This window comes from Myotis brandtii, unplaced genomic scaffold, assembly GCF_000412655.1.
Source record: "Myotis brandtii unplaced genomic scaffold, ASM41265v1 scaffold192, whole genome shotgun sequence".
In the NCBI taxonomy this organism is placed as follows: Eukaryota; Metazoa; Chordata; class Mammalia; order Chiroptera; family Vespertilionidae; genus Myotis; species Myotis brandtii.
The window spans coordinates 740,019-766,376 of record NW_005357159.1 but is presented as its reverse complement, the minus strand read 5'-3'; the positions used below and the strand labels follow the sequence as shown (position 1 = coordinate 766,376).

Below are 26,358 nucleotides of genomic sequence, written 5' to 3'. Positions count from 1 at the left end.
GAATGCTTAATGTGTGTTGAATAATTTAATACAGCAACTCCCTGAGGTAGGTCTTATCAGTACCCCAATTTTCATGAGGTAAGAGTGGCACAGAACAGACTTGGTCAAGGTCACCATAGCTAAAAGTGTCAGAGCCAGGATCCAAACCTGTAAGTGTCGCTCCACAGTCTCTAACTTCATGCTATACTCTACTGCATGTTAATTACAGAGGGTAAGGAGCAGTGAAACGGGTAAGGGAGCAGGAGTGGGCTCCCCCTTTCCTGCCCCTGTGGGAGAAGAAGGGGAAGTGCATTAGTATGTGGGGGCTGGGGGCTAGGGGCTGGGGCTGCATGGAGATGGGGAACTGAAGGCAGGCAGAAGCAAGAAGAGGAGGAAAAGAAAGAAAAAATGGGGGTGTGTGGAGACACTCAATCCACAGGGGTTGATGGTACAGCCTTTCTCAACTGGGGTTCCCAAATTCAACCACAGGGTCCAGAAAATTATTTGAGTGACATTTTCTCAATGCTCTCACAGTGATACAAGACTAGTTCTAGGGTAGCTTCGTCAGAGTTAATCCAGCACATACAATGATGTCTTCTGGGCATTAGGACTTGAACTTGGCAGAAAAAGGCTGAATGGAAGCAGGGTTGGCCGCTATCAATCCATTCAATTCAGAAATGATTTGATTTGGAAAGAATCTGGAGGTCCAGTCAGTAAAATATTATGGGGCCAAACTAACAAGACACAGAAAGACAAACAAGTACCAATTCTTGACGAAGGGACACTGACTGTCCGTAAAAATCATACTTATCAACCTCCAGTTAGAAAACAGATGGTGCATTTTAAATCTCTCCTGTAAGTGAGCTGACCTGTAAATTGTCATTAATGCACCAGGTCTTCCCTTGCTCTGCTGTGTAATCAGCCTTTTATCTCCTACCAGGGAAATCCATTAGCCACAGGCATCTCTACTATGTGTGCCTCTTCTCAGCGATTAAAACATTATTGCATTAAATAATTCACCCTTGATGACTGGTCTTCGCTTTCATTAGCACCACATTCAGGGAAAAATAAGGATAGATATTTAGTGTATACAGTGGAATGACGGGTGTTAAATCTCTTTTGTGATGAAATGGAAAGACGTTGCTTGAGACACAGAATAGGACTTGTTCATTTCCTGTCCAGTGCTCACCCTTATCCTACCCATCACCCATCACCCATCACCCGTCACCCATGGAGCCCAGTCCTGGGGGAAGGGGGAGAAGGAAGGGACTTGTTTACTGTTGCCCACAGAGAGACATACTCTCCTATACCAGTCTCCTTTCCTTCACAGAGGGAAGCCAACAGAGGAGTGTCCCTGGTCCCCAGCCCCCAAACCCTTTTAGGTTTCCATCTTTCCCCAGAAACTCCAGTTGAGCCTTTCTTTCACCCAGCTGCTCCTTCTCTCCAGGGACACATGCAACGACATTGATTCCTTCCACACACAGATGAGTTAAGTGTACACCAGCTGACAGGCTCAGTGTCAAAACGACTTTTATTTCTATTAAAATTAAGAACATGATTGTGAAGAATGTGGTTGATTCTGATTCAGCTGCACGTATCACACTAAAGCTGGGTCACTACCTGGAAGGCATGTATTTAGTTGGGAAAGGATCCTTTTTACTCTAGGTGCATGGTGTTTCCTTCTCTGGGAAGGAACAAGCAAAACAGGCTTCAATTGATTTTTCAAAGATAAAAAATATGCAAAACATGTCTTGTTGTTATAGGCTAATTTAAAACCTAAAATGAAAAGATTACCTTCCATAACTGAAGGCCCCAATGTACAACTGTAAGTTCCGGTTGCTCAAACCACACAGGCATTTTAGAAGGATGCACCCAAATGAATGGTAAGTTGGCTTATCACAGCGCACAGAGGAAAGCTGTGGGGAGATAGGCTTTGGGGACCCGGAGGGCTCGGGGCAGGGATACTCCCAGCACTTGGAAACAATCTTTGCTTCTAATCCCGACCACAGGATTTGGTCTTGTCAATATGAGTTTGGTTCAGGAACCAAGTGCCTACTGTTGCTAACTAAACAGTCCCTTAACTGGAGCAGATGTTGAAGCTCCCCTGGGAAGAGTGCTCTAAGTGTGGGGACCCTCAGCAAGGGTGGTGCAAGGACACAGTGTCCTCCTCATGCTGTGCAGAGCAGACCCTGCCTGCTCAGGGAGTCCAGCAGCTGGTGCTGGGAGGAGCTAGAGGCAGGGAAAGTGTGGTTTAGGCAGCACTGTGCCTGAGCTCACCCAGTCACTGCCTCCCTCCCTTCAGAGGAGCCTGAGAAGTCTCAGACCAACAGGGGAGCTGGCCTCCGGGACAGTGGTCCTTAAAGGAGAAGGGAGTCCATCAATGTCACTTCTAGCTAAAGCATTTGGAAATGGTGTACCAGGTGCTCCTCCTGGCCCTTTAGGGTTCAAAAGTCTGGTAGGGGTTTGGGGGGGGAGCCCCAGCAGGGGTATTTGCCAAAGACTCCACGTTATTTTGCCTCACAAAGTTCTCCCTGTGTGATAACCATCTCTGTGCGATTTACACACACAGTCAGAAGATAAGCTACTCGTGGGTTTAAGAGAATATCGGTCTTCACTTGCTTTAGAAACAAACAGTCCTCAGTACAGGAATAAAACATTTGGGCCAATTAAATGAATAGCTTCTCTTTAAGTCTTTTGTTATCATTTTATACATGTGACTATCAATTATGCAATCATCATTGGGAATATATGACAAAAAGTAGAGTACTGTATGTGACAGTAATGGCTGTACTCTATTGATGGATCAGAAGTTGAAAAATTATTTTTTATCACAGGTAGCCGTTTACTAGGAAAACTAATCATGACTGCAGCCTCAAGGCTGGTCCCGGATCTCTCTCCCTGACCCCATGAACTCCTCGCAACTCAGTCTGAATAACACAGCGTAGCAGTTAATTTTTCCTCTAAATGTCTTCATTATTCTTTATTCTTGTTTACCCAAATAAACTTTAAGTTTGTTCAAGGCAATAATGATGCCTTGTTCTTGTTTAGTCTTTCCTATGTTACCCAGAATAAAAATATTCAAGAAGTAGTAATTGAGCGCTGATCATATGTCTTAAAACTACTGTCTCCTGGGAGGTGTGCTGTGTGAGTATCACCTGGAAGGGGCCCTCGGGGAGGCAGACCCTGAGTGAAAATGCTTGTGCTCTTTACTAGTTGTGCAGTCTAAACCGCGTTACAAAAACTCTTTGAACCTAAGTTTCCTCGTATAAAGTGAGGATAATACCTACCTCTAAAGGTAGTCATGCTCTTCACATGGGATTATGTAATAACTTCCCACTATATCTACTCAATAAGAGTTATTCTACCTCTCCCTCTCCCATTACTATGGATGAACTCTGTGTTTAGGAGGCCACACTCTCCCTTTGTGAATGAGAACTCACTCCCTTTCAAGATATTATTTAAAAAAAAAAAAAAAAGACAATTCAATTTCCAGGTGTTGTTTTAGTTTCTTCTTTAACACTAGAGGCCCAGTGCATGAAATTCGTACACTTGGGGGGGGGGCGGTGGTACCTCAGCCCAGCCTGTGCCCTCTAGCAGTCAGACATCCTTAGCGCTCCTAGTTGAGTGTCTGCCCCCTGGTGGTCAGTGCGTGTCATAGCAACCGGTCATTCCGCCGTTTGGTCCATTTGCATATTAGCCTTTTATTATATAGGACAACACCACAAACTGGGTAAACAGAAATATATTGTTTCACAGTTCTGAAAGCTATTAAGTCTGAGATCAATGAGGTCATGCTCCCTGTGGAATCTGTAGGGGAGGATCCTTCCTCATCTCTCTTTGCTTCTGAAGTTTGCCAGCAACCCTTGGTGTTCCTAGAGTTGTAGACCCAACATTCCTTCTCTGCTTCCACCTGACGTGCATTCTCTCTGTGTGCCTCTGGCTTCTCTTCTTATAAGGATACCAGTCATATTGCAGTAAGGGCCCACCCTACACCAATATGACTTCACCTAAACTAATTACATCTGCAATAAGCCTATTTTCATATAAGGTCACATTCTGGGGTACCGCGGGTTAGACCTTCAGCATATCTTTTTGAGGGATACAACTTAACCCATAACAGGGGTGTTGATAAAAACAACAACACTACATCTTTTATGGAATGTGATCATATTTTAAGTTGCTCGGGGTTTTTTCCTGCTCAGGAAATGAGGCCTGGTAACCCAAGTGTTTAAGCAATGCCCATTGTTTGTAAATTGCATGACAACCTAAAGAGACAAAAGTGCTATATACTGTGCATGCGAGTTAAAGTCATAGAACATAGTAAAAGTGTCTATCAATGTTGGGTGATGATGCCTGTGACAACCTATTGGGACAGCCCAGGCAGCTCAGGGGGAAACATTACACTTTTTAAAGTTCAGGGTCTTGGGGTTTCTTTCACTACTCTTGATGTTCTATTACTTTAAAATGTTGAACCAACTAAAGCTCACAAGTCTGTGGGTCCAAGAGAGGGGGGAAGCTTGCAATAGTATGATGCCATAATATTAATCCATGGAGAAAATCTCTATGGCATGGAGATGGGAAGGAGAGGGGAAAAGTACTCTTCTAGTTCTTTAGTCATGAGCCGAAACGGGGCCCCAGAGATTCCAGCCTCTGAGATTCTCAAAAGTGCTACCTTAGGTCTCAGCCCTGTAGCTGCGGCTATGATTTCTCCTGGATTTTCGTAAGAGTCACATGAGTTAGAGATGCCACTCTATTCTTCTGCAGTGGAGAAAACCTGGGCTACACAGCTGTTTGCTATACACTAACCAGATACCTGGCTCTGTACTAGTCCTCTGGCCCACTGCAGCGGGACTGCAGGCTGGCCCGTGCTGTGCATGCAGGGGATGCTCCTGGGAAGCTGTGCCCTTGTCTTGGAAACAACACCGAGGGATGATCCCAGGCCCTCACATCTGGTGAGCAGGTAGGTACATACCAAGTCTTGTATTTCAAACAAATGCAAATCAATATTCACTTCAGTTTCAAGTGGACTCGCTGCAAATTCTGAACTGGTGAAGTTCAAATGAATGAGGTTTGTTATGCTCAGAGAAGTAATCTGATTATTGGACTCCTCTAACCTGGTCAGAAGGAAGCTAGCATTTCAGGAGAAAAGGAAAGGGAAGGGAAGGCTGGGCCTTCGTACTTAAAGGTAATGTCTTTCATGAATGATGCAGAATCCAACTGTTTAGTAGTATCTCTCCCCCTCCACTTCCTGCACAGCTTGTAAGAAATGAAGTCCCTCACTCTATTACTGTAATTGAATTCCAACTTGGGTAATTACCCTATAATTAAATAAATTTTCCCCATAGTTTTAATTCACTGACAAACAGTGCTAGTTAAACAGCTACATTTCACTCCCAGAAACACACCCCCTCCATTGCAGTGATCAGTGGAGTGATTTATATTTGGGAGATGTGTGTATGAAAAATGCACAGTTCATAAAATATTTTAGGTATCACTCATGATTACATATGCTTTTCTCAGCATGAGATAACATTAATTTCTATTATAATTTTTCATCTAATTTCTCATATGCTTAGTACCAAAAGAAATAAGATAGCTAATTAGCATTTCTTATTTTCTGTACAATTTTTGTTTAGTTAATCAGTAGCTTGTATTTTTTTTATTTTATTTCTAAAGCACATTTAATTATTCCTGGGAGGCACACTGGGGTAGGTAATATTGCTTCCCATTCTACAGATGAAGAAATTGAGGCAGTATTCCCCAAAGTGGGGAAGCCGATTATTGTCAGCCTTGGAACCTAAGCTTCCTCTGGTTCTGGGTCCAAGGCTCTTTCTATCAAATACTGGGTCACTAGCAATCACTTTGTTTTTACTAATGGAAAAATAAAGAGCAGTACATTTGTGACCTAGTCACAGGCCACTAATTTCTAGTAATTCATGACTTGGCCAGGAGTTGGAGGCTTAATAACTGGGCCCTGACACTGGCCTTGGATCATGAGGCTACAGAGATCCTTTGGGTCCACATGTTATTACTTGGTACAGCTCAAATGGGAGAACAGTTCAAAATGTGATGCAAAATCATACAAAGTGATTCAAATTTCAATTCTATTTTAATGGCCTTTCTTCAAGGATTGTAGATAGCTTTTAATAAAAGATATTAAAGACAACATCAAAATACTCACAAAAAGCAGCAGTAGCAGGGGTGTTATAACAATGCCCTGAAAGAAATAAAAGAGATGATGATCATTTATCAGCATAGAAATCAGCACACTTTCTTTGCCATTTTAAACTCTGATGCATGGAAATGCTTATCCTTTAATAAAACCTAGGAGATAAAGAAGAGGGAGCCCCAATCTTGGCTCTCTCCACCATAACGCCATAGCATCTCTGTTACAATTATTTGTATCTGGCATCTTTAAAACCACAACCACCAATCTTCCTTAAACTCGTCTTCCTTTGCAAAACTTAAGTTGCCTTCCACGTTGCATGTGTATCACTCGGGTGGAAGCTGGCAAGCTTTCTCACTCCCAGGCTTTCAGCTCTACCTCAGATAAAGTGCCTCTTTGCAAGGGAAGACAGGTGGTTTAGTCCCAGTTGGGGTTCTCTCCTGAGCAAAGACCGAGTCAGTTGTGATGAATGAGATGCTGGGATTTTGTAATGCGAACTGATCTCCCCTAGGAAATGAGCTGGGATCTCAGAACTCATTTCGCTTGATTAGACTCCATGTCTCCATGGTGGAAGGCAAGTCTTTCATCTAATTCGGCCACACAGGACCACCTCCGTCCCTCGGCCTCCCCTAGGCAGGAAGGAGCAAAAGATTTGTTTTCTGAGATGACAAGGAACAGTTTGAGGCTGTTGTCGATGAGGCAGGATACAAACTTTTAGGTTTCTTGTAGATAAATCTTTTAAACCAGGTGTTTGAGTTGGGAGTGAACTGACAGGTTTCAGTGGAAAGCAGGAGATGATTACTTGCCCCTTAGTTCTTCCTTTATCTTTCCACACTTCACTATGATTTATAAAACAAAACACATTTCATATTTTTATTAATGAATTCTACTTGGAACTTTAAAATCCCAAAGAGTCTGTGTGCATGTGTGTGAGAGAGAAGGGAGACAGGCAGACAGACAGAGAGTATACTCTGCCCAGGATCTATGGACGGTACTGCTGCATTACTTTTGGGAAAGAAGTCCTGTAGGAAGTCCTTTTGTCATTAGTTACTACAATCCTTTGGACGTGGCCCCAGAGGGACTGGCCTATCTTATGTGAACATTGCTATCATGACTTTCTTAGGAGTATACTCATGTGAATATTCACATATATGCCTGTTTTATTGTTAAATAATAGAACACATGCTTCTTGATTGTGCAAACTTTTGCAATGGACAATAGGGAATATAGCATTTTAATTTATATTATATATTTAACCTATTTGTTTACTAAAACGTATATTGTGGCTTATCAACTCCATTAGTGTCTATGAAACAGGTTCTCATTGGCACATTAGGAGAGCTACATGTGCAAAATAATTTATAAGAGCTATTGCCTTTCGATGATGTGGAATATATTCAGACTTTAGTAGGAATTCCAGACTTTACAAGGCCAAGTGGAAACAAAAATACTCGCTTGTTTCAGTCTATGTAGGAGCCATCGGATTTCAAGTCAATTTGTTTAAACATTTATTGAATGTCCACTTATAGGCCAGGCATTGTTCCATTAATTATAAGAATTAATGGAAACGGATCCAGCAGACAGGGGTTAGGATATTTCAGGAAGAGGGAAGGGCATCCACAAAACTATGAAAAGTTGAGCAGGGTGAGAAGAAAGCATCAAGTGGAAGAGCCAGAGACCAGATCACCAAAGGCCTTGCAGGTCAGGAGAGGGAGCTTGGGATCTGATCAATAAATGGTGAACGAATGAAGAACTTAAAGTGAGGGTGTAATGAGTTGGCAAATAATTTAGTATATGGACCATGGATATCACTTAGTTTATAACCTAACCAGTTTTTCTGTTGTCACTCACTTAAATTCAGATAAAAAACAGAATAGAAACATATTACTGTTAATTTTGTATTATCAATACGCTAATAATACTTCTGAGACACAGGTGGTATATCTGTCATAGGATAAGGATTTTCAGCCAGGAAGAAGGTTGAGTCTCATCACCACTCTGAGGATATTTGCCTTGTGTTTGAGGAGTCACACTGGTGTCATATGTAGTACACAGGGATCCATGTTCTTCCTGTTACCATTTATTTTCCTTTGCAATAGTGGCATGGTATTAGTAATAGTAATAATACCAGTACTATTAATGGCATTTGGCTTCAGCACTTTTATGCACATTTACAATTTGACCTCTTGAAGGAGTTAGGTTATAAAATAGCCACATTTCACAGATGAGGAAACTAGGGTTGAGAAAAGCCAAGCAACCAGACCAAGTCACACAGAAAATAAATGGCGAAGCCTGGACTCGAGCCTGCTTTGTCCAACTCCCAACCCAGAACTGACTCCACTACACCCCTGGTCCCCGGGGAGGACATCTGAGTGGCCAGTGCAGTTTTCTAGAGTCCCACTGAGGCATGTAGGCAGTGATCAGTTGCTGTACGACCTTGGTCTCTAGTTGACAACCGATTCTTAGACAGGACCTTATTCTGGGAGGCAAAGCACTATGATCTGCAGTTCTTCCTGCCCGGACATTTCAAGTGTATAGTCACCAACACACAGTAGGTTCTTTGCAGTTCTCCCAAGGACTTAGGATATTTGTTCCTAAAATAGTTAGATATTTGTTCCTGAAAAGTTCCTGGCAAATAGGATGCATTTTCTAATTCTAGATTCAAGATTCCTCATTATTTTCTCAAAAATGGCTGTTCAAGTTCATTAGCTAAGAATGAATTGTTACACAATGCCGAAACCTGCTTTGCAGCTGTGTAAGGGAATGATTTGGCCACGATGTCATTAATCCGGACAATAGCTCCATAATTAAGGTTTGGTGAAGCCATTAGAATTAGTACTAGAATAATAATAGCTAACATTTATGAGGAACTTAAGATGTCTGAGGGCTTGCAGCGGTTCTCAACCTGTAGGTGGCGACCATCGGAAAACACATATAGCATCTCAGATATTTACATTAAGATTCATAACAGTAGCAAAATTACAGTTATGAAGTAGCAACGAAAATAATTTTATGGTTGGGGGTCACCACAACATGAGGAACTGTATTAAAGGGTCGCGGCATTAGGAAGGTTGAGAACCACTGGTTAGTGTCTGTTACATTATATAATCTTCACAACAACCCTATGAGCTAGGTACTATTATTTCTCCATCTGCTAGGGAAGGAAACTGAGACTCAGAGACACTGAGTGAAATAAAAAGAGGCAATGCTGGAAATTCAATCTTTAGCTTCTCGACTCCAGAGCCTGGGGTCCTGAGTGGTGTAAGTAAAATCTTTGCAATCTTACCCTGTTTCCTCAGGGTTATATGTTAAGACTAAACCTGAGAGGAGCTTTAAACTTGTTATGTCTTTTTGATGATATGAAACAAATGGAGAAATAAGTCTTTGTGTGACATGTCTGATGCACTTTTTAAGTCAGGTTTTTGCAAATATCAATGACAAAAAAGGTGACCTAAAAATTTAAACTATAACAGCAACAACCATTGGGAGCTGCAAAGTCATATAAACTTGTTATTTTCCCTCACACTCTGAAGGCTCAATTTGATTGCTTCTCCTTTCTCTTTCCCAAGTAAATTCTATACCAATGGCTAAAACCAAGAGGTGGTGGATGAGCACTTCTAGCAAAAGATGTCAATACCACCACCCACCCCCCCACCCCCCCCCGGGGCAGAGTCAAGGTCAAAACATAGTTTTAGCATCCTTGCAGTTGGGAGGGTTTGTTAAGCTTTCTGATCGAAATACCTGAAGAATTCAAGTCACAAAGTGATGGGCTTTGATTGTCTCTTAAAAAACCTTCAGAAAAACCATTTACACCTCTGATGTGAATGACTGGGTGAATATATTTCAATGACTTTAGTGGAGAGGGGAAAAGCGTCAAATCTGAGACACCGAGATTTAGTCCATTAAATACAAACCCAAGTCCCTCCTGCCCCAAACTCCCAAGTAACAACCAAAACAACAAAACTGTGAATATACTTCTCTCAACAGCAGGACTTGTAAAAAGGCAAAACTGAAGTGAATTATAATATTTTTCTTGTTGTTAATCCTCACCTGAGGATATTTTTTTCCATTGATTTTTAGGGAGTGGAAGGAAAGGAGGAGGAAGAGAGAAAGGGAGAAACATCAACGTGAGAGAGACACATCGATTGGTTGCCTCCTGCACTCACCCGGACATGGGCCAGGGATTGCACCGTGCAACCCAGGTATGCTCCCTTTACCGGGAATAGAACCCCAGACTCTTCCGTGAGCTGACCAATGCTCTAGCCACTGAGTATTAACAAAAGGTTTTGCTACACCAACTACTGTGATCACACAGATACTAAAACCGACTCCTTAGGCTTTCGTCTCCAGGATATTGAATGTCAAGCCTTAGGAAAGGTACTTTAAGTTTTTAATTAAAAGGCAATAACTCAAGGTCTACAGAATGACAGAGTCTCAGTTTTGTAAGGGATCTCAGACCTACCCTGGTCCAGTCCTCATCTGATGTCTGACACCCTTTGACTGTCTCTCTTCTAGCTCTGTGGGTGTGATGGCTGAACCTTTGCCAGAGATCCCCTAGGGCAGTGGTCGGCAAACTGTGGCTCGAGAGCCACATGTGGCTCTTTGGCCCCTTGAGTGTGGCTCTTCCACAAAATACCGACTTCTGCGCATGGGCCACGAAGTTTCAATCGCACTGTATGTGAGCGCCCGCACGTGGTATTTTGTGGAAGAGCCACACTCAAGGGGCCAAAGACCCGCATGTGGCTCGTGAGCCACAGTTTGCCAACCACTGCATAGGGAGACAATGTCCTTGCTCTCCAGGCACATACTGCCATGGCTGGAGCTCTTTGACAAGGAGGAAGCTCTTTCTTTTACTGACACCAAACCATTCCCATTGCTGCCCGTCTTCCCCTCGGAGAAACTTAGGGCATGTCTTGTCCCTCTCCTTCCTTGTGATGGCTTTTCTTTTAAAATTTTAGTTTTAGATTGCAGCTGACTTTCAATATCATTTTATATTAGTTTCAGGTGTAGAGCATAGTGGTTAGACAATCACATAATTTACAAAGTGTTTCCCCTGAAAATTCAAGTACCCACTTAGCATCAGACATAGTTATTACATAGTGTAACTATCAGTTTGTATTTCTTACTCCCTTCACCTTTTTTACCCAGCCCCTATCCACCTCCATGGCAACTATCAGGCTGATCGCTGTATCTATGAGTCTGTTTCTGTTTTCTTTCTGTGTTTATTTTGTTCTTCAAGTGGCCTTTTAACTGCTGCTTTTGAATAGTGTAAATAAAATCTCTGCACTCTAAAACTATAATTTTTTTAAGGCTACATTTACAAATTTAAGAATAATGGTGAAGTGAGCTTTTGGGTCCCCACACTCGGTCTTCTCCAGGCTAAAAGTCCCAGGCCCTCTCATTGTCCCTCCTGGGGGAGGGTTCTGAGCCTCTCTTAAGACATTATCTCATCCAAATGAATCTCAGAGTCCACAGCACTCCCTTAATAAAAATTGACCAAAACTTGGAAATAAGCCCCTATCAGGACTGCACATCCTTTCTATGCCATCCCGGAGCATGGTCCAATAGGCCAGTGCAAGGGTTATTTTATTAGAGCATATACCTTTGTTTGACTTCTATTTACTATTGATTAGAGCAGGGGTCCTCAAACTACGGCCCGCGGGCCACATGCAAATACAAATATTGTATTTGTTCCCGTTTTGTTTTTTTATTTCAAAATAAGATATGTGCAGTGTGCATAGGAATTTGTTCATAGTTTTTTTTAAACTATAGTCCGGCCCTCCAACGGTCTGAGGGACAGTGAACTGGCCCCCTGTTTAAAAAGTTTGAGGACCCCTGGATTAGAGCCTAGACTATGACAGTTCATGTTAACATATCAAGTTTTATCCTGTTGGGATAGAAGTAATTTATGTTTAGTAGAAAAAACATGTTTTTATTGCCCTGTAGTTATGAGCAAAGTTATTTTGCTATGCTTTTCTGATGGACCCTCATTTCTATAATCTCCTTGAAACCAACTTTACCATCCTGCTGGTTCCCTCATTGTTCAGTTAAATAAATGCTTGGTGTGTTTTCATTCTATGTTTGTAAGAGAGTCGTGTTTTCAACTTTTGAGAATTATACTTTGGCAATTCCTTTACTCTGAACCTTGTATTTATATTCGATGCAAAGCTCTCTTTAAAAAAAATAAGGAAAAAAAGATTAATGCTAATTGAGATTTCTAGGTTGTCTCACATTTTATCCTGTGGTCAGTATATAGGCTATCTTAAAAAGTTAGAGCAAAGTTTATTCCTCAAGCACGAAATTATGTCAAACCAATATGTAATGAGTGAGACTGGCCAGCGTAGCCTAAACAATAAATCATAAAGGGCTGGCAGGGAAGATTTTGGAGATTCCTACATTTGAACAAAACGACCAGGGTATATGGTCTTCAGAGACCATGACCTGATAAACATGGGTGGAAAAATATATAGCTGAGTGAACTTTATAGGAGAAAGAAAGAGGCATTAGGAGCCTACAGAAGGGCAGTTGGAAAGAAGGTGCTGGGTGATGGGTGGGTGAGGGCTCTTTCCCCTCCTCCTTCTGTACTTGCCTCTGTAAAACCGGACCTTCACAGAGTAAGCCCCTTTCTCAGTATGTTCACGGCTCCATCAGGGAAGGAGGAGCGGGCATGAGCACTCTGGTTTATTTACCAGGCACAGTGCACTGCAGTGAAGACAGCTGCATCAGACTATTTCCGCTAGACCATGCCCGCCACTGAGGACGTACAGGTAATCCTCTCGCGTCTGTGTCCATGCTTGCCAGGAAAATGTTGAATAACAAGTTTGTTTCCCAAGTAGGGTTTCTGATAGGAAGAGACGCACTCACTCGCTGACATGTTTGATTCCCAGCACACAACCACCCTGGGGGACGCTAATGGCAGCGAGTCTCTGAGTCTGCACAGCTAAGAATCCCTCTTCCTGGATGTGGTGACCCCATTGCAGGAATGGTAGCTGGCTTGTCTCAGGGACATACATTTAGTTAAACAAGCATTTCCTGAGTACCCACTATGTGTCAGACAGCATGGTACTGAGGGAAAAGGATTCCAGAGTCTCCTAAGCACATAAAACTTCAGTCGTTTTGGGGTGGAATTTTAAACAAAACTCCAGAAAAGTTTCTGGGAAGCCCTGGAGTTGTCTCTCATGACTGTATTGTTGTTTGTTTGCTTTGCTTTAAAAAGAGAAACTTGAGGATTTTAAAAATTCATAAAAAGGAGCCAAGAGGAGGCAGGGGAATAGAGATTTTGTGAAGAGAAGGGACTGTGCCTGTTACCTGAGGAGGCAGCAGGGAAGGAGTTCCAGTGCACAGCTGGAAGGGTTGACACCTTTCACCGAACAAGGAGAGCAAAGGATAGATTGGGGGGAGAAGAAGACAGACTTGTATGCTTGATGTCAGAAAGTGGATGGGACTTTCATTGAAGAGCTTCTATTTTTTATGTTAAGCATAAAGTGAAGGGTTTTACTAAAATGAGGGGAAGACAGGTGGGGCCGGCAGGGCTCAGTGGTTGAGCGTTGACCTATGAACCAAGATTCGATTCCAGGTCAGGGCATATACCCGGGTGGCAAGCTCGATCCTCAGTGTGGGGCGTGCAGGAGACAGCTGATCAATGGTTCTCATCATTGATGTTTCTATCCCTTTCCCCCTCTCCCTTCCTCTCTGAAATCAATAAAAATATATTTAAAAAATAAATAAAATCAAGTCAGGGAAGACAGTTTCAGGGAAAGGAGAAAGTCAGTGATTGGAAACCTGTGCTGTGGCTGTTGGGACAGGGTCTCTAAAACTGTGAAGGTGCTGAGGTTTTACCAAACTCTGAAGACGACAAGTAGGCCTACCGCTGTTTCATGGATGCTGGAAGAAGACAGGAGACTTCTGGGTCAGAGCCAGAGGACTTTATTTCTCATAGCAGAGCAAGCAGCCTAAGCATGATGTTGGCCTCAGTTCCCCTTGCCTCCAAGTTAAGGGGGTGGTGCAGCTGGGCTCAGACGGATGCCTGCACACACAGTGGGTTGCATTACAGGAAGGGGATGTGGAGTTTAGGGAACCTGAATCTTTTATAATGGCAGAAAGTATGCACGCCCTTTGCTCCAGAGGGAGATGGTATTTCTCTCTCTCAGGGCTGTTCACTATACAAACATCCTTGAAAAAATAATTGGGAACCATGGGCAGTCAGTGCCTGCTCATGAGATATATAGAAATGTGAGAGAGATGTGGAGAATTGTCTTCCAACAGAGGAAATGTCTAGCAGACCGACCCTGTTGTTATTGATTATCTAAACACTAGAGGCCTAATGCACGAAATTCGTGCAAGAGTAGGCCTTCCTTCCCCTGGCTGCCAGCACCAGCTTCCCTCTGGAACCCAGGACCTGAGCTTCCCTCTGGAACCTGGGACCTGAGCTTCCCTCTGGCTGCTAGCAGGCACCAGGGACCCAGGCTTCCTTCCGGCCGCCGGCAGGCACCCAGGACCCAGGACCCGGGCTTCCCTTGCAGCCCCGGCTTAGTCCAGGACATTCGGTCTAATTAGCATATTATGCTTTTATTATTATAGATTAGAGTTATCAAGCTCATTCTTATTCCCTTCAAATATCACCACTGAGCCAATGTCCTTATATAAGGAAATGATCATTAGATGATCATTTTTAAATCACCCAGAAAACGTCTAAGATGACACTGATCCTCTAGCTCTCCTTGGACACGATGATTCAAATGAGTTAAGAGTCTAACCAGTGAAAGTGATTTCCAACTCAGAACTCTCTCTCTCTCTCTTTAAATGGGGGAACTGATACACATGTCTGTTTGGAATCTAGGTCCTGGCTAGACTGAACTGTGGTTGTGGACTGCAGCATGGGCCTCACCTGCAAGCCTGTCAGGAACTGCTGACTCTCAGACCCCACCTAGCCCTACTGTATCATCATTTATATTTTTGACAAGATTTCCAGGTAATTTGTAGGCTCATTAAAATTCAAGAAGGACTGATTCAGACTCTGGAGCGGTGGGCAGACCTATTCGGTATAGGCCCAGATATTTATTCCAGGCTTCCCCGGCCATACAGACCAGTGCAATTACTCAACTCTGCTGGCAGAGCTGGAAAGCAGCCAGACAGTAAGTACACAAATGTCATGGTCAAATATGGCTCAAGGGCTGTAGTTCGGACCTGGCTCTGAAGTATTGTTTTGGAGGAGCAGTTATATTTAAAAAAGAAATGATAGTATAACAAACTTTTATTTTTAATGGTGTGGTTTCTCGTGAACATATGCTGGCTTCTAAGCAACATAGTCTGTTCCTTTGTAACTGCTTAGAACACAACTTCTTAATGATTCATTCTTTAATTTTTCTCTGGGCTGGAAACAAATGACCAGTTAATAGTGTGTAAAATCTACTGTCTTCCTCTTTTTGATATTTGCAGTGACATTTGCACATGGCCAGCTGCTGATTCTACTTCCTTTCTTTATGATTTTTCAAAACCAGCCATTCAGCACTCTCAAATATCCATTTTCTCAGCACCCTGTGAGGTAATGTGTCTAGGCCAGCAGATAGAGTCTGCTTATCCTGAGCCTACTTTCCTTTGGCCAATATTTGCTGTTTCTAATCTGAAGACGGTTTTCTTTGCTGAAGGTGATGGAAGCAAAGGGAAGTACCAGTGGGAGGGGAAGTGAAGGATGCTGGATAGCAGGCAGAACATGGGGGAATTGAGGCCCCTGACATCCAGTGCTATACAAGAGAAAAAGGGTAAGTGCAAGAACATGAACGAGAAATACCATATACGGTACTAATCAGAACGAATACTGTGACATGTTACTGTTGAAAACAGGGTTGAAACTTACAATTTCTCTTATTACCTTTTAACTGAAAAAGTGAATCTTTTCAGACTCTGTAAACTCACAGAGCTTTACTAGAACTATTAACAATTAACTTGGCTTTTTTCTATCCAGCTTAAGAGTGATAACAATTTGAAATTTGATGTCTTCTAAGTTTTTAGATTTAATACGCAATAATTTTCTGAAGAAGCTTCTTAAAAATGCTTATCTATAGAGTATACATGAGACCAAAAAGGCAGCAAAAGGAATTAAGTCAAAGTTTCTTTTTTGTTACATAAGCTTTTATGGCTGAGGAAGTATTTGCCAGGGTTCGTTTCAGCCTGAGGTCTCCATGTGTTGCAGTTCCATTTTCCCTGGGAATCCATGGGGCAGGCTATTGAGGATTATTAGCAGCAAAACAAGCATTGTACACAAGAAGCACAGCTCTCTTAAAATGTGAACTAATGGTTCCATATAATCCAATGGGCAACCAAGGTTCCCAGAGCCGGAACCTTCTATATACATAGAAGCTTATGGTATGCCTTGCTTCGGAATCACTGCTTCAGTGATACCAAATGCCACCATCCTAACAACTGCCAATATTTATTTAGGTCTTTTATGTACTGGAAAGGATGCTAAATGCTTTGCACACATTATCTAATTTAAAATTCCAATAAATAAGTTGATTTTCCCAATATTATAGTTGAGGAACAAGTGGCTTATAGAGACCTTGGCTAAGCTGTAGGACGTGCCAGGAGGCAGAACCCCAGCCAAAGGGATAAAAACAATTGTTGAGAGGTCAAGAGATGGTCCAAAGGGAAGAAAAGTTTTTTAAAAAAGTAGGAAAGTAGGAAACTTAAGATATTCAGGAAATGGATGGTAGAAAATCGATACCAAATATGTAATAGAAATTTCAAAAGGTCAAAGATCACAACACAATCTGCCAGTGGTGAAAAGGATGCACCAAGTAACTCGCTCAGGCCACCAGAGTAGCACTGAATATTTATTACCCATTGGCTAAATGATTTAATGTGTCTCTGCCATTTTTCCCAGTGATGCCTGTAACAGAATGGTACCTGGCACATATTAGGCACTCAATAAACATTCTGTTGCACAAACAAATGCCTGAAAGTGTGTCCACAAGTATTTCCCTCAGGGAGCAGCATGTCTATTTGATGAGAAATATACATCTTCTTAACTGCTTGAAAATGCTTATGCTTGGAATAATGATGAGATGTTGACATTTAATGCCTTCTCTGTGTGCGTCAGGGACTGTTCTATGTTCTTCATCCTCTCAACAGACTTGGGAGAAAGGTGCCATTATGATTCCCATTTTACAGAGGAGAAAACTGAGGTCTGCAGAAAGAAGTGCATGAAATCCCTAAGGCAAGCATGTCCAACTCGAAGCTGGCCGGCCACGGGCCTTTGAGTTTGACATGCTTGCCCTAAGGTATAGGTGGGAGAATGGGAAGCAAGCCACGCGGTCTGGCTCCAGAATCCTCTCTACCATTATGTGGTTAAGAGTTCTTTGAGAATTCAGAGATAGCAGAGAATTCTAGCTAAAAGAAATATTAGGGATAATTTGTTATCTCATTTTACTGACTGTGGAGTTAGGCCCAAGGGCGTGGTGTCTCTCACAGCCTCAGTTAGTGGAAACACTAAGACTAGCACAGTGTCTTGAATTCCCTGCCCGGTTCTTCATTTCTGATACCCCACTGATTCTCATAAACCAGCTGAGTAGAGCAAAACTCACATATGAGGACCTGAAAACTGTCACTCAGCACCGTTATTAGCATATGGATAAAGAAAAAATATAACATAGATAATAAAATTAGAACAGATTATAAAAGGGTTTTATGAAGAAAATCAAATCATGAAACAGGTGCTCATAAACTGCTAACAAGGCTATGGGAGAACTTTTTTGCAAAATTTTGCTAAAACAAGGTAGAGTTGTGGTAGATGGGGGAGAGGGAGAGTAGGAGGGCCACCAAGGATAGAAAAGGGGGTGATGAAAAGTGATTTATTTGTGGGAGATTTGGGAAAGGTGTGTTTAATGCAGGCCTCTAGATGGCAAAATAAACTTCTAGAAAATTGTAAAATGATTTTCTCGTAAAGAAGACATTCAAAATAATGGTTTAATCAAAACTAGTGTTCAAACTCCTAAGACCTTTACACAAACAAACAACAAATAAAAGGACCAGCCTGTGCCTATGCATGTGAAATGAACGGGTTTGGCACAGCACGTCCATTCCTCGTGGATGTGTCTAAATGACAGCACACGCTGCTGTTAGACCTAGCTGTGACGATCAATACTGAGGGTAAAGATGGACAAAATGAATGGAGACAGCTGCACTCCACTTGCCTCGTCTCATATATCAGTGGTCTGATTTTCTCGTCGTTTTAATACTATTCCTTAGCCAGAGCCATTCCTGCAGCTTAGGAAACTGGCCCTGAACTTCGTGTCTCAGAGAGGTTTCAGTTAGGGGGAGGGCATGGATTAACAGTGCTCCTAATAAAGGTCTGTTCCTCACAGGAGCACCGTTGGTCCACATGCCCCCACCCCCCACCACCATCACCACCATCACCAAGAGGGAGGCAGGAGGAGTCTCATTCAGGCTAAATTTTGTGAGTCTTCTATCCTGACCCCTCCCCACTACCATCAATGGCCAATTTAAACAGGCTTCTCCTTAATAATGTATTTATTTTTATTAAATATCAGTGGCCCTCTCTAGGCTCTCTCTAGGGCAGCGCTGCCCACAGTCTGACAATTCCTGGAGGCAGAAGGAAGAACACTAAGGAGGTGAGGAAGAACAATGCCTTGTCAGTTTATTAGAACCGGTAAACAGACTTTGCCATTTTATGATCATGTAACTTTTTGGCACAAAAAGTTCAATAATTAATACAAGTAAATCATTTCTACATAATCAAATTTCCTATTATGACCCAGGAAAATGCAAAGGAGGTAGCAAAAACAATTTTTAGTGCTTAGATTTTTATTTCAAAATTCCCATGATGAATTTCTAAAAACAGTCCTGACTCATTTTTGCTTGTATAATTATATACAGGGAATTCTCCTTAATGTTTCAGCAAAGACTCATTCCTACGCAATTACTTTAGGAGCTACACTAATGGGTGTTGTCACTAAGGAGTTTTTAAGAAGGAATAGCCAATGTTTCCACCCAGAAATGGCTGTAGGTATATTATTCACATCAGATACTTATTTTTAAATGTACTCTGCTGACCACTTCAATATCTTGGGAATTTAAACGTGCCAGAGAGCAAGAAGTGATCATCTGAAAAAACACATCAATGAATTTAACTATGCATCTTTAAGGAAACTGAAATCTATGCCAACATAATTTTTCTAGTTCCCCAGTAGAGGGCAACTTCTACACACTGACAATTAAAGAAAAAAATCTATGCACACATCAGTAAGAACCATTGTATGTTTAAAATAAAACAATATAGATTATGCCTATAAATGGATTTTCACTAACAGGTAGCTATAAAATGTCATGAAGCTTTAAATATGTAATTAGGAATTGAGTATATTTAACAATGAGTAATTAGCATTTTGTGATTAATAGAAGTGATCAAAGGAACTTTAAAGTAGCAACCATTTAGATCCTATGATAGAATTATCGGTAACTGAAATATAGACGGAAAATGATGAGAGTCCTGATCTTTAGTAAACATTTAGATAGAGTTTTATTATGACCAAGTTCCAAATACAGCTAACATAAAAGCACAAAGTCTTATTAAAAATAGGCCAAAAAAAAGGGGGAGAGGAATAATAACACAAACATCTCTAAATATAATTGAATCTGTTTGTTATTATAAACTTTAAAATAACACTTATCAGTGTTCATGTTTTAAATGACATTAGATATAAGAATGCAAATGTATATATATTTATGTATATGCAAATAGAGTAAAATTCTACCATAATACATCTCATTACTATATAGATTTGGACACAATGTGGTATGTTCTTATTCATTCACTCATTCAATACTTATTTACTGAGCACTTATTATGTGACAGATACTATTTTACAAGTCAAGAAAACAGTGTGATAAATCCGACAAAATTCTCTACCTTTTTGGAACTTATATACCCCACAATAAAAAATAATGCGCCATAAAGCCTTCTGAAAAGATATGCCTATAAAATAGATGCTTACCATGTTTCATAATGCTGGCTTCTTTTTTTTTTTTAATTAAAAAAGGCTTTGTTTTTAATACAGAGAAATATTACAAGAAAAAATAGCTCATAATATTAATACTCAAAGAACCCTTGTTGATCTTATAGTAATCCATGAACTTGATTAGAAAAGTTTTAATTGTATAGAATAAAAAATAAAACGTGAAATTTTCTAGCATCCCACTGTCTCCAGAGATATTAATAGCTCCCTGAGACTCCTTCCAGAGAAGAAAATAATATGCCAGTATCCAACCATCTAGTCCCTTTAAATTATGCAAATTTATAGGTTTCTTAAGACAATCATAGTATACACAGTATTCTGGACATGGCTTTATTTTTTTCTCACTTCACTATGTTTCTTGGAGGTTTTTCCATAGAAGAATATATTAGTGTACCTCATTCTTTTATTTGACTCATTTTATTTTTAATATATAAGTATTTTATAACATCCTATCTTTGAAACCTTAACATTCTAGTTTTAAAAGTGGTAATACAACTTTGTCTGCAACTAATAAGAGCTATGGTATGTGGTATTAGTAACTGTAATTTAATCTATAAAGAGTGGGAATTCATGGACTTCAAAAATGACATTTAATTTATTATAAAGCAGCAAATAAAAAAGTAAAAGGAATGAGCACCTGTTTTGCATAAAAACTTACCAATAACTTCATTAGATCACATACAATGTAATAACCTTCCAAAGGGTGTCTTTGGTTGTGAATTTAAAATATTAGTACTTTTTTATCAGTAAACTTTTATAATAGTTCTGTTATATAATATTTTTGGAGTTCCACTTAAAAATTTTAATTAAACCTGTAAGAATTACTTTGTTTCATCCTATTTATAATACTGCTTAAACCATATATTTATATCAGTGCCATATTTGATATTAAAATGTATCAGAATTTTTTAGTTTACAAAAATATTATGCAAAGTAAAATACAAGGCACTAGGTGGTGCTGTGGGACCTTCCACATAAACCAATGCAGTCAAGTGCTGCACTTGATAAATTAGTTGTGTGGCTAATTCTATGTTTAAATGTTCATTAAAATTTTTTTCTAGATAAACCAGTCTTCTAAATAATAAAAGCAACAAAATGCAAAAGTAAACTGTTGATAGATGACCTCTTTCAGGATGACATGGCCCCTTTCATAATCACATACCCTAACTCCTATGTTAAGCTATTAAAAACATCTTTATATAACCAATGCCATTTTTGAGGCATGCCTCTCAAGAAAGTGTTATTTTCAACTTATTTTAAAGTTATTTTTCATATGTCTAAGAATAAAAAAATCAGAAAGTATATATTTTTGTCAAATAATTTTTGATTAGGCAATTTCTTATATCAGTCACAGTATATAGTGTAATTGTCTTAGGTTCAATTTGTTTCTATTTTTTCTGTTCTCCCTTGATGTGACTACCTGTTGTAGAGCTGTTAATTCAAATGCTGACAGTGGGGCCAAACTGACAAGGTAAATGTATGCATTAGGCCACGTGTAAAGATAATAGGGAGGGGGGTAACTTTGAAAAAACACAGAGTATCTGCATTCAAATTCAGATGAAAAATAAAACCTACACACACACACACCACTTAGGCCAAAGAAAACACATCTGTGGTCTGCATGTGGCCTGTGGGCCACTCATTCGTGACCTCTGACCAAACACAACATGTCCCATACCATTTATTATAAGTGACATTTTCTTAAGAGAAACCGAAGAATTTCAGTTCAAATGAAAAAGTGCAAATGACGTTTCAGCTGTCCTTTCAAAATGTTCTTTTTAAATTACATATGTATGTCTCTCCTTAAAGATAGAAATTACTAATGACTCAGGAGATAAACTGCAGTGGTCGATAACATTAATTCCGCATGATGAGTTTCTACTTTGAAGATAAGCATAGATTTAGCAGCCTTTTATCATCCTCATGGTCTTTCTCTCCCTGTATGTACTTTGAGGATTGTGAGGGAGGTGGAGATGAAGTATTTAATAGTGAATGAAAAGAAACATATGATAAACATAAATAAAAAAGGGCAGAATTTATTCACACTGATAGTGATGGTGAAACTTACATTATAGGCACAAGGTGTGATGAAAAGGAATGAAAATGAATTTTTGACAAGTGCAACAAAACTCATCTAAAGGAATGTTTTTCCTCACCTGTCACTGGGAGAAGCCCAAATCATTTGTAAATGATGCACCATTCCAAAATTTTTTAGCTGTCTTCAGAAAGAGCTTGTGTGTCACATAAGAAAATAATATAAAATCATATCATTTTTGAATGGGAAGAGACCACAGAGATTGTTACTTTAGCTACCCCTCACAGATCAGTTCTTCTTGAAAGGGAAACACGGTGAGGCTCCAGTCTCCAGGCGAGGCTGTGCCATAGGAGCTGAATGACCGATGCTCACAGGAAGCCACAAGGGAATCGCAATGTACTTTGAATGGGGAGTGAGCCTTACAGCAGGAACCAAGGCAATAAGATCATGTTTCAGGAATTTCGAATATTGTCTAAACACCCACAAGAGTCTCGGCTAACCCTGAAAGTCATTTGGACTTTTCAGAGAATTTAATGGGTTCAAACACAGACATATGGGAGAAGTGAGGAAAAGCAGAAATAGATTAGAGCCAGGCTGCATGAATTCTTTCCATTCACTTTTCAGACGGCCTGAAATGCCATCTCAGAGGAGAGTTTTTATACTTAATAAGCATCTTGTTTTTCAAATTGCATGTCCTCTTCGAGAGCAGCAGTTCTCACAGTGCGGCCTGGGACCTATGGGATCTTGAAGACTGTTTGTGGGGCTGGCAAGATAAAAACTAGTTTATAACACTAAGACATTATTTGCCTTTTTCACCCTCATTCTCTCACAGTCGTACAGTGGAGTTTTCCAGAGGCTACAGGATAGGTGACACCGAAAGATCTGATCCAGGAACAGACAGGAGACTCAGAAGCCAGACATGAAAGAGATTTGTAAAGTGTAAAACAACGATACTCTCTTCACTGGGTTTTCTTTTTGTTTTGGAAAATAGTTATTTTTCACAAAAATATGTTTGTTTACATATCATAGTGTTTTTGTTATTTTTTAAATGAATAATTTCCCAGCTTTAATTTCAAATATGATAAATACAGAGGGGTATAACTTACATAAATAAAAGATCTCTGTGGTCCTCAACACATTTTAAGAATGGAAAGGGGTCCAAAAAGTTTGAGAACACTGTTTTTGAGGTAAGCTGCTCACATCTTAGTCTAAATCAATTCCACTATGTGCTAAATACTTATGTGATTCTAAAAATTCCATCAGAACTGTTAGAAGCATTTTGTTAGAAGCATTTTGGAGCAGGAAGCACTTATATAAACAAGGTGGGACTGACTAGCTTGATGCAGAGGAGTAAAGAGTGGTGTGAGAGCTATGGGCTTAGGACCCGGATTGGGGAGGAAGTAGAGAGGCAGTCAGGAGTGAGCAATGGCAACTGTTTTGTTTTCTTTTTTGTTAATCTTAACCCAAGGGTATCTTTCCATAGATTTTTAGAGAGAGTGGAAGGGAGACAAGAGAGAAATATCGATGTAAGAGACACATCAATTGGTTGCCTCAGCACTCACTCCCCAACCAGGGCTGGGGATCGAGCCTGCAACTGCGGTACATGCCCTTGACCGTAATTGAACCTGGGACCCTTCAGTCCACAGGCTGACGCTCTATCCACTGAGCCAAATCAACTAGGGCACAATGGCAAATGTTTTGATTTAAAAATTTAGCCTGGGACCCATGATACATCTAGGAAGGGGTCTCTTCCTCTTAATCTTTGTTCTCCAAATTGAAATGCAATCCTTCATTGATTTCCCAATAGTCTTAAAGACCCATCAAGGCCTATAATAGCCTGGACGATGTGCTCCTGTCTACCTCTCCATCTCCTCTCTCCCCATTCTTCACCTGACTTTCCATGCTCTAGCCACAGGGCCCTCAGTCCATTTCCATGACTGGGATATATTCCCTTCTACTGCAGATCTTAGTTTCTTTCCTTCAAGGCATCAAGGAAGCCTTCCTGTCAATATCAATTTCCTCTGAATATGCACTCTCATGACATCATGGGTCTCCTTTGTGGCCCTCATCACAGTTGCAACATTACATGTATTTGTGTGATTCTTCATGAATATCTGTGTCTCCTCCACTGGTCTATAAGCTTTACAAAAAACAGGCTTATTTTTACTGCACCTTATAATCTCTGTACATAGTAAAATGCCTGGGGCATAGTCGGGGCTCAATTAATATTTTTGAATGAAGGACTAAATGATTTCTTGCTTCTAGAACTGTTTAATAATTATAATGACAAAAATAGGCCGTATTTATTGAGCATGCCTGTTTTATGTCCTTTGCAAGTGAAATGTAATTTTGCAAACAAGCCCATGGAGAGGCACAATTATACCCCTACTTGCAGATGCAGGAATCAAGGTACACGGAGGTTAACGTATTTGCCCAAGGTCAAACAGTAAGTTTTGAGGTCAGGATATGGACTCAAACAGTTTGATTGTACAACACATAACATGATATTATTGTTTGTGGGCCTAGTTCAAAATTATGTCCCATAGAAATCAACAATTGGTAAACTTTAGGAAACTAATTTGCAAACTGATAAGTGATTCTAATGGGGAACTAGAATATGTTCTGAAATGTAAAAGTATTGAACAACAAAAAACAGCCACTTTTGCATTAGAACTTTAGTACCTTTCTATGTTTCCTTGATTAAAAGAGAAAGATATTTATGCATCTGTTTTCTGAAAGTATAAGGGCGGTTCAAGAAATAATGACAAAAATGAAGTTCTCTTCCAGATATCTAGAATGAGGTAGCACACCATTGGATTTAGAAAATATTCTCTGCCCTTTTAAAAAGGAAGTGAATTAAAATAAAGCAAAGAGCCTAAACTCTCACAAATATATATATCCGTTTCCCCAACTTGGTTTAATTTAAATTAAAAATTTTCAGCTATGTTTATTTCTTAACTAACACAGGCTTTATTTATATTAACCTGGTCATTTGAAATTACAAATTAGTCTCATGAGTCTTTAAATGCAAAATATAACTAATCCAAATTTATTTTTTTCTGTTATCTCAACATTCCTAAGGATATATATCAGTATACAAAAAACAAAATGAAAATCTAGGAATGCTATAAATTCTAACAACTTATCATCTAAAATCTAACAACTCATATCATCATGTTTAAGTTCAATTTTATATTTTTAGTATCTTTGTAGTTTCATTCAATACATAATTATGGGACATCTACTCTATGTTAGGCATATCCTAGAGGCTGGAGACACAATGATAAGGGTGGTCTGGTCTCTGCCTTTGCTCCAACTAGATATTATAGTCTAGTTGGGGCAAAGTAAAAAGTAAAAGGCCACATAATGGAGTGAGGAAAGGCTGGGAAGGATTCCTAAAGAGGTGACATGTAAGACCCCAGAATGGTGAGTAGAAACGGCCAAGGGAAGGGTGGAGGTGAAGAGAACCTCAAAAGGGTCTGCGAAGGAGGGGAACAGAACATACAAAGGCCTAAAGGCAGGAACTTGTGCTCATGGTGTTTAGAGGGGAAAGAAAGACAGGCATAGTAAATGGGACATAACAAATGCTACTCCCGTGACAAGAACCTCACACATTCCTCCTGAAAAGATAACTAATTAGATCTACTAGCCTTCTCACCTTCTAGTAAATAAAAAAATAAAAAAAATAAAAAGGGCAATTAGATTAAGGAATAACTCAAAAGTACCATTTGGAATTTAACTTTCCTTAGCACTAAACTTAAAATATATCTATATCTATATCTATATCTATCTATCTATCTATCTATCTATACCAAAACGTCAGCAAAACCAAACATTACTGGTGTTGCTAAGTTGAGAGGTGGTTGGAGTGGAGGACAGGGGGATAAAGTTAGGATCTTAAGAGTGTCCAAATCTTCTATTGCTAGCAAATGCTTTGTTCTCTGAAGAATATTTATTACTAGAGTAAACTTACTCCTTCTGGAATTTTAGTTATTTAGCGAGGAGTTATTTCTATTCAGAAATGGAAAATTCAAAGACCAAAAACCCCTGACTGTATGGTAATCTATATGGCTTGTGCACTGGCACTGTCTGCGGGCCCGAGTCATCAATTATGTATAGAAATGTACAGCTCCAGCCGGAGCCAG

The 26,358-nt window shown here is 40.2% G+C and overlaps 1 protein-coding gene across 2 annotated transcripts in view; it reads right to left on the bottom strand.

The window, feature by feature from the left end:
* SLC10A7 (solute carrier family 10, member 7) overlaps window positions 1-26,358 on the bottom strand; it is a 195,732-nt gene that overhangs the window by 43,630 nt on the left and 125,744 nt on the right. For both annotated transcript variants that reach the window (XM_005864859.2, XM_005864860.2), the window contains one exon: window positions 6,161-6,196. In XM_005864859.2, coding sequence (XP_005864921.1) covers window positions 6,161-6,196 — 36 coding nt within the window. The remainder of the gene's footprint in view (window positions 1-6,160; window positions 6,197-26,358) is intronic.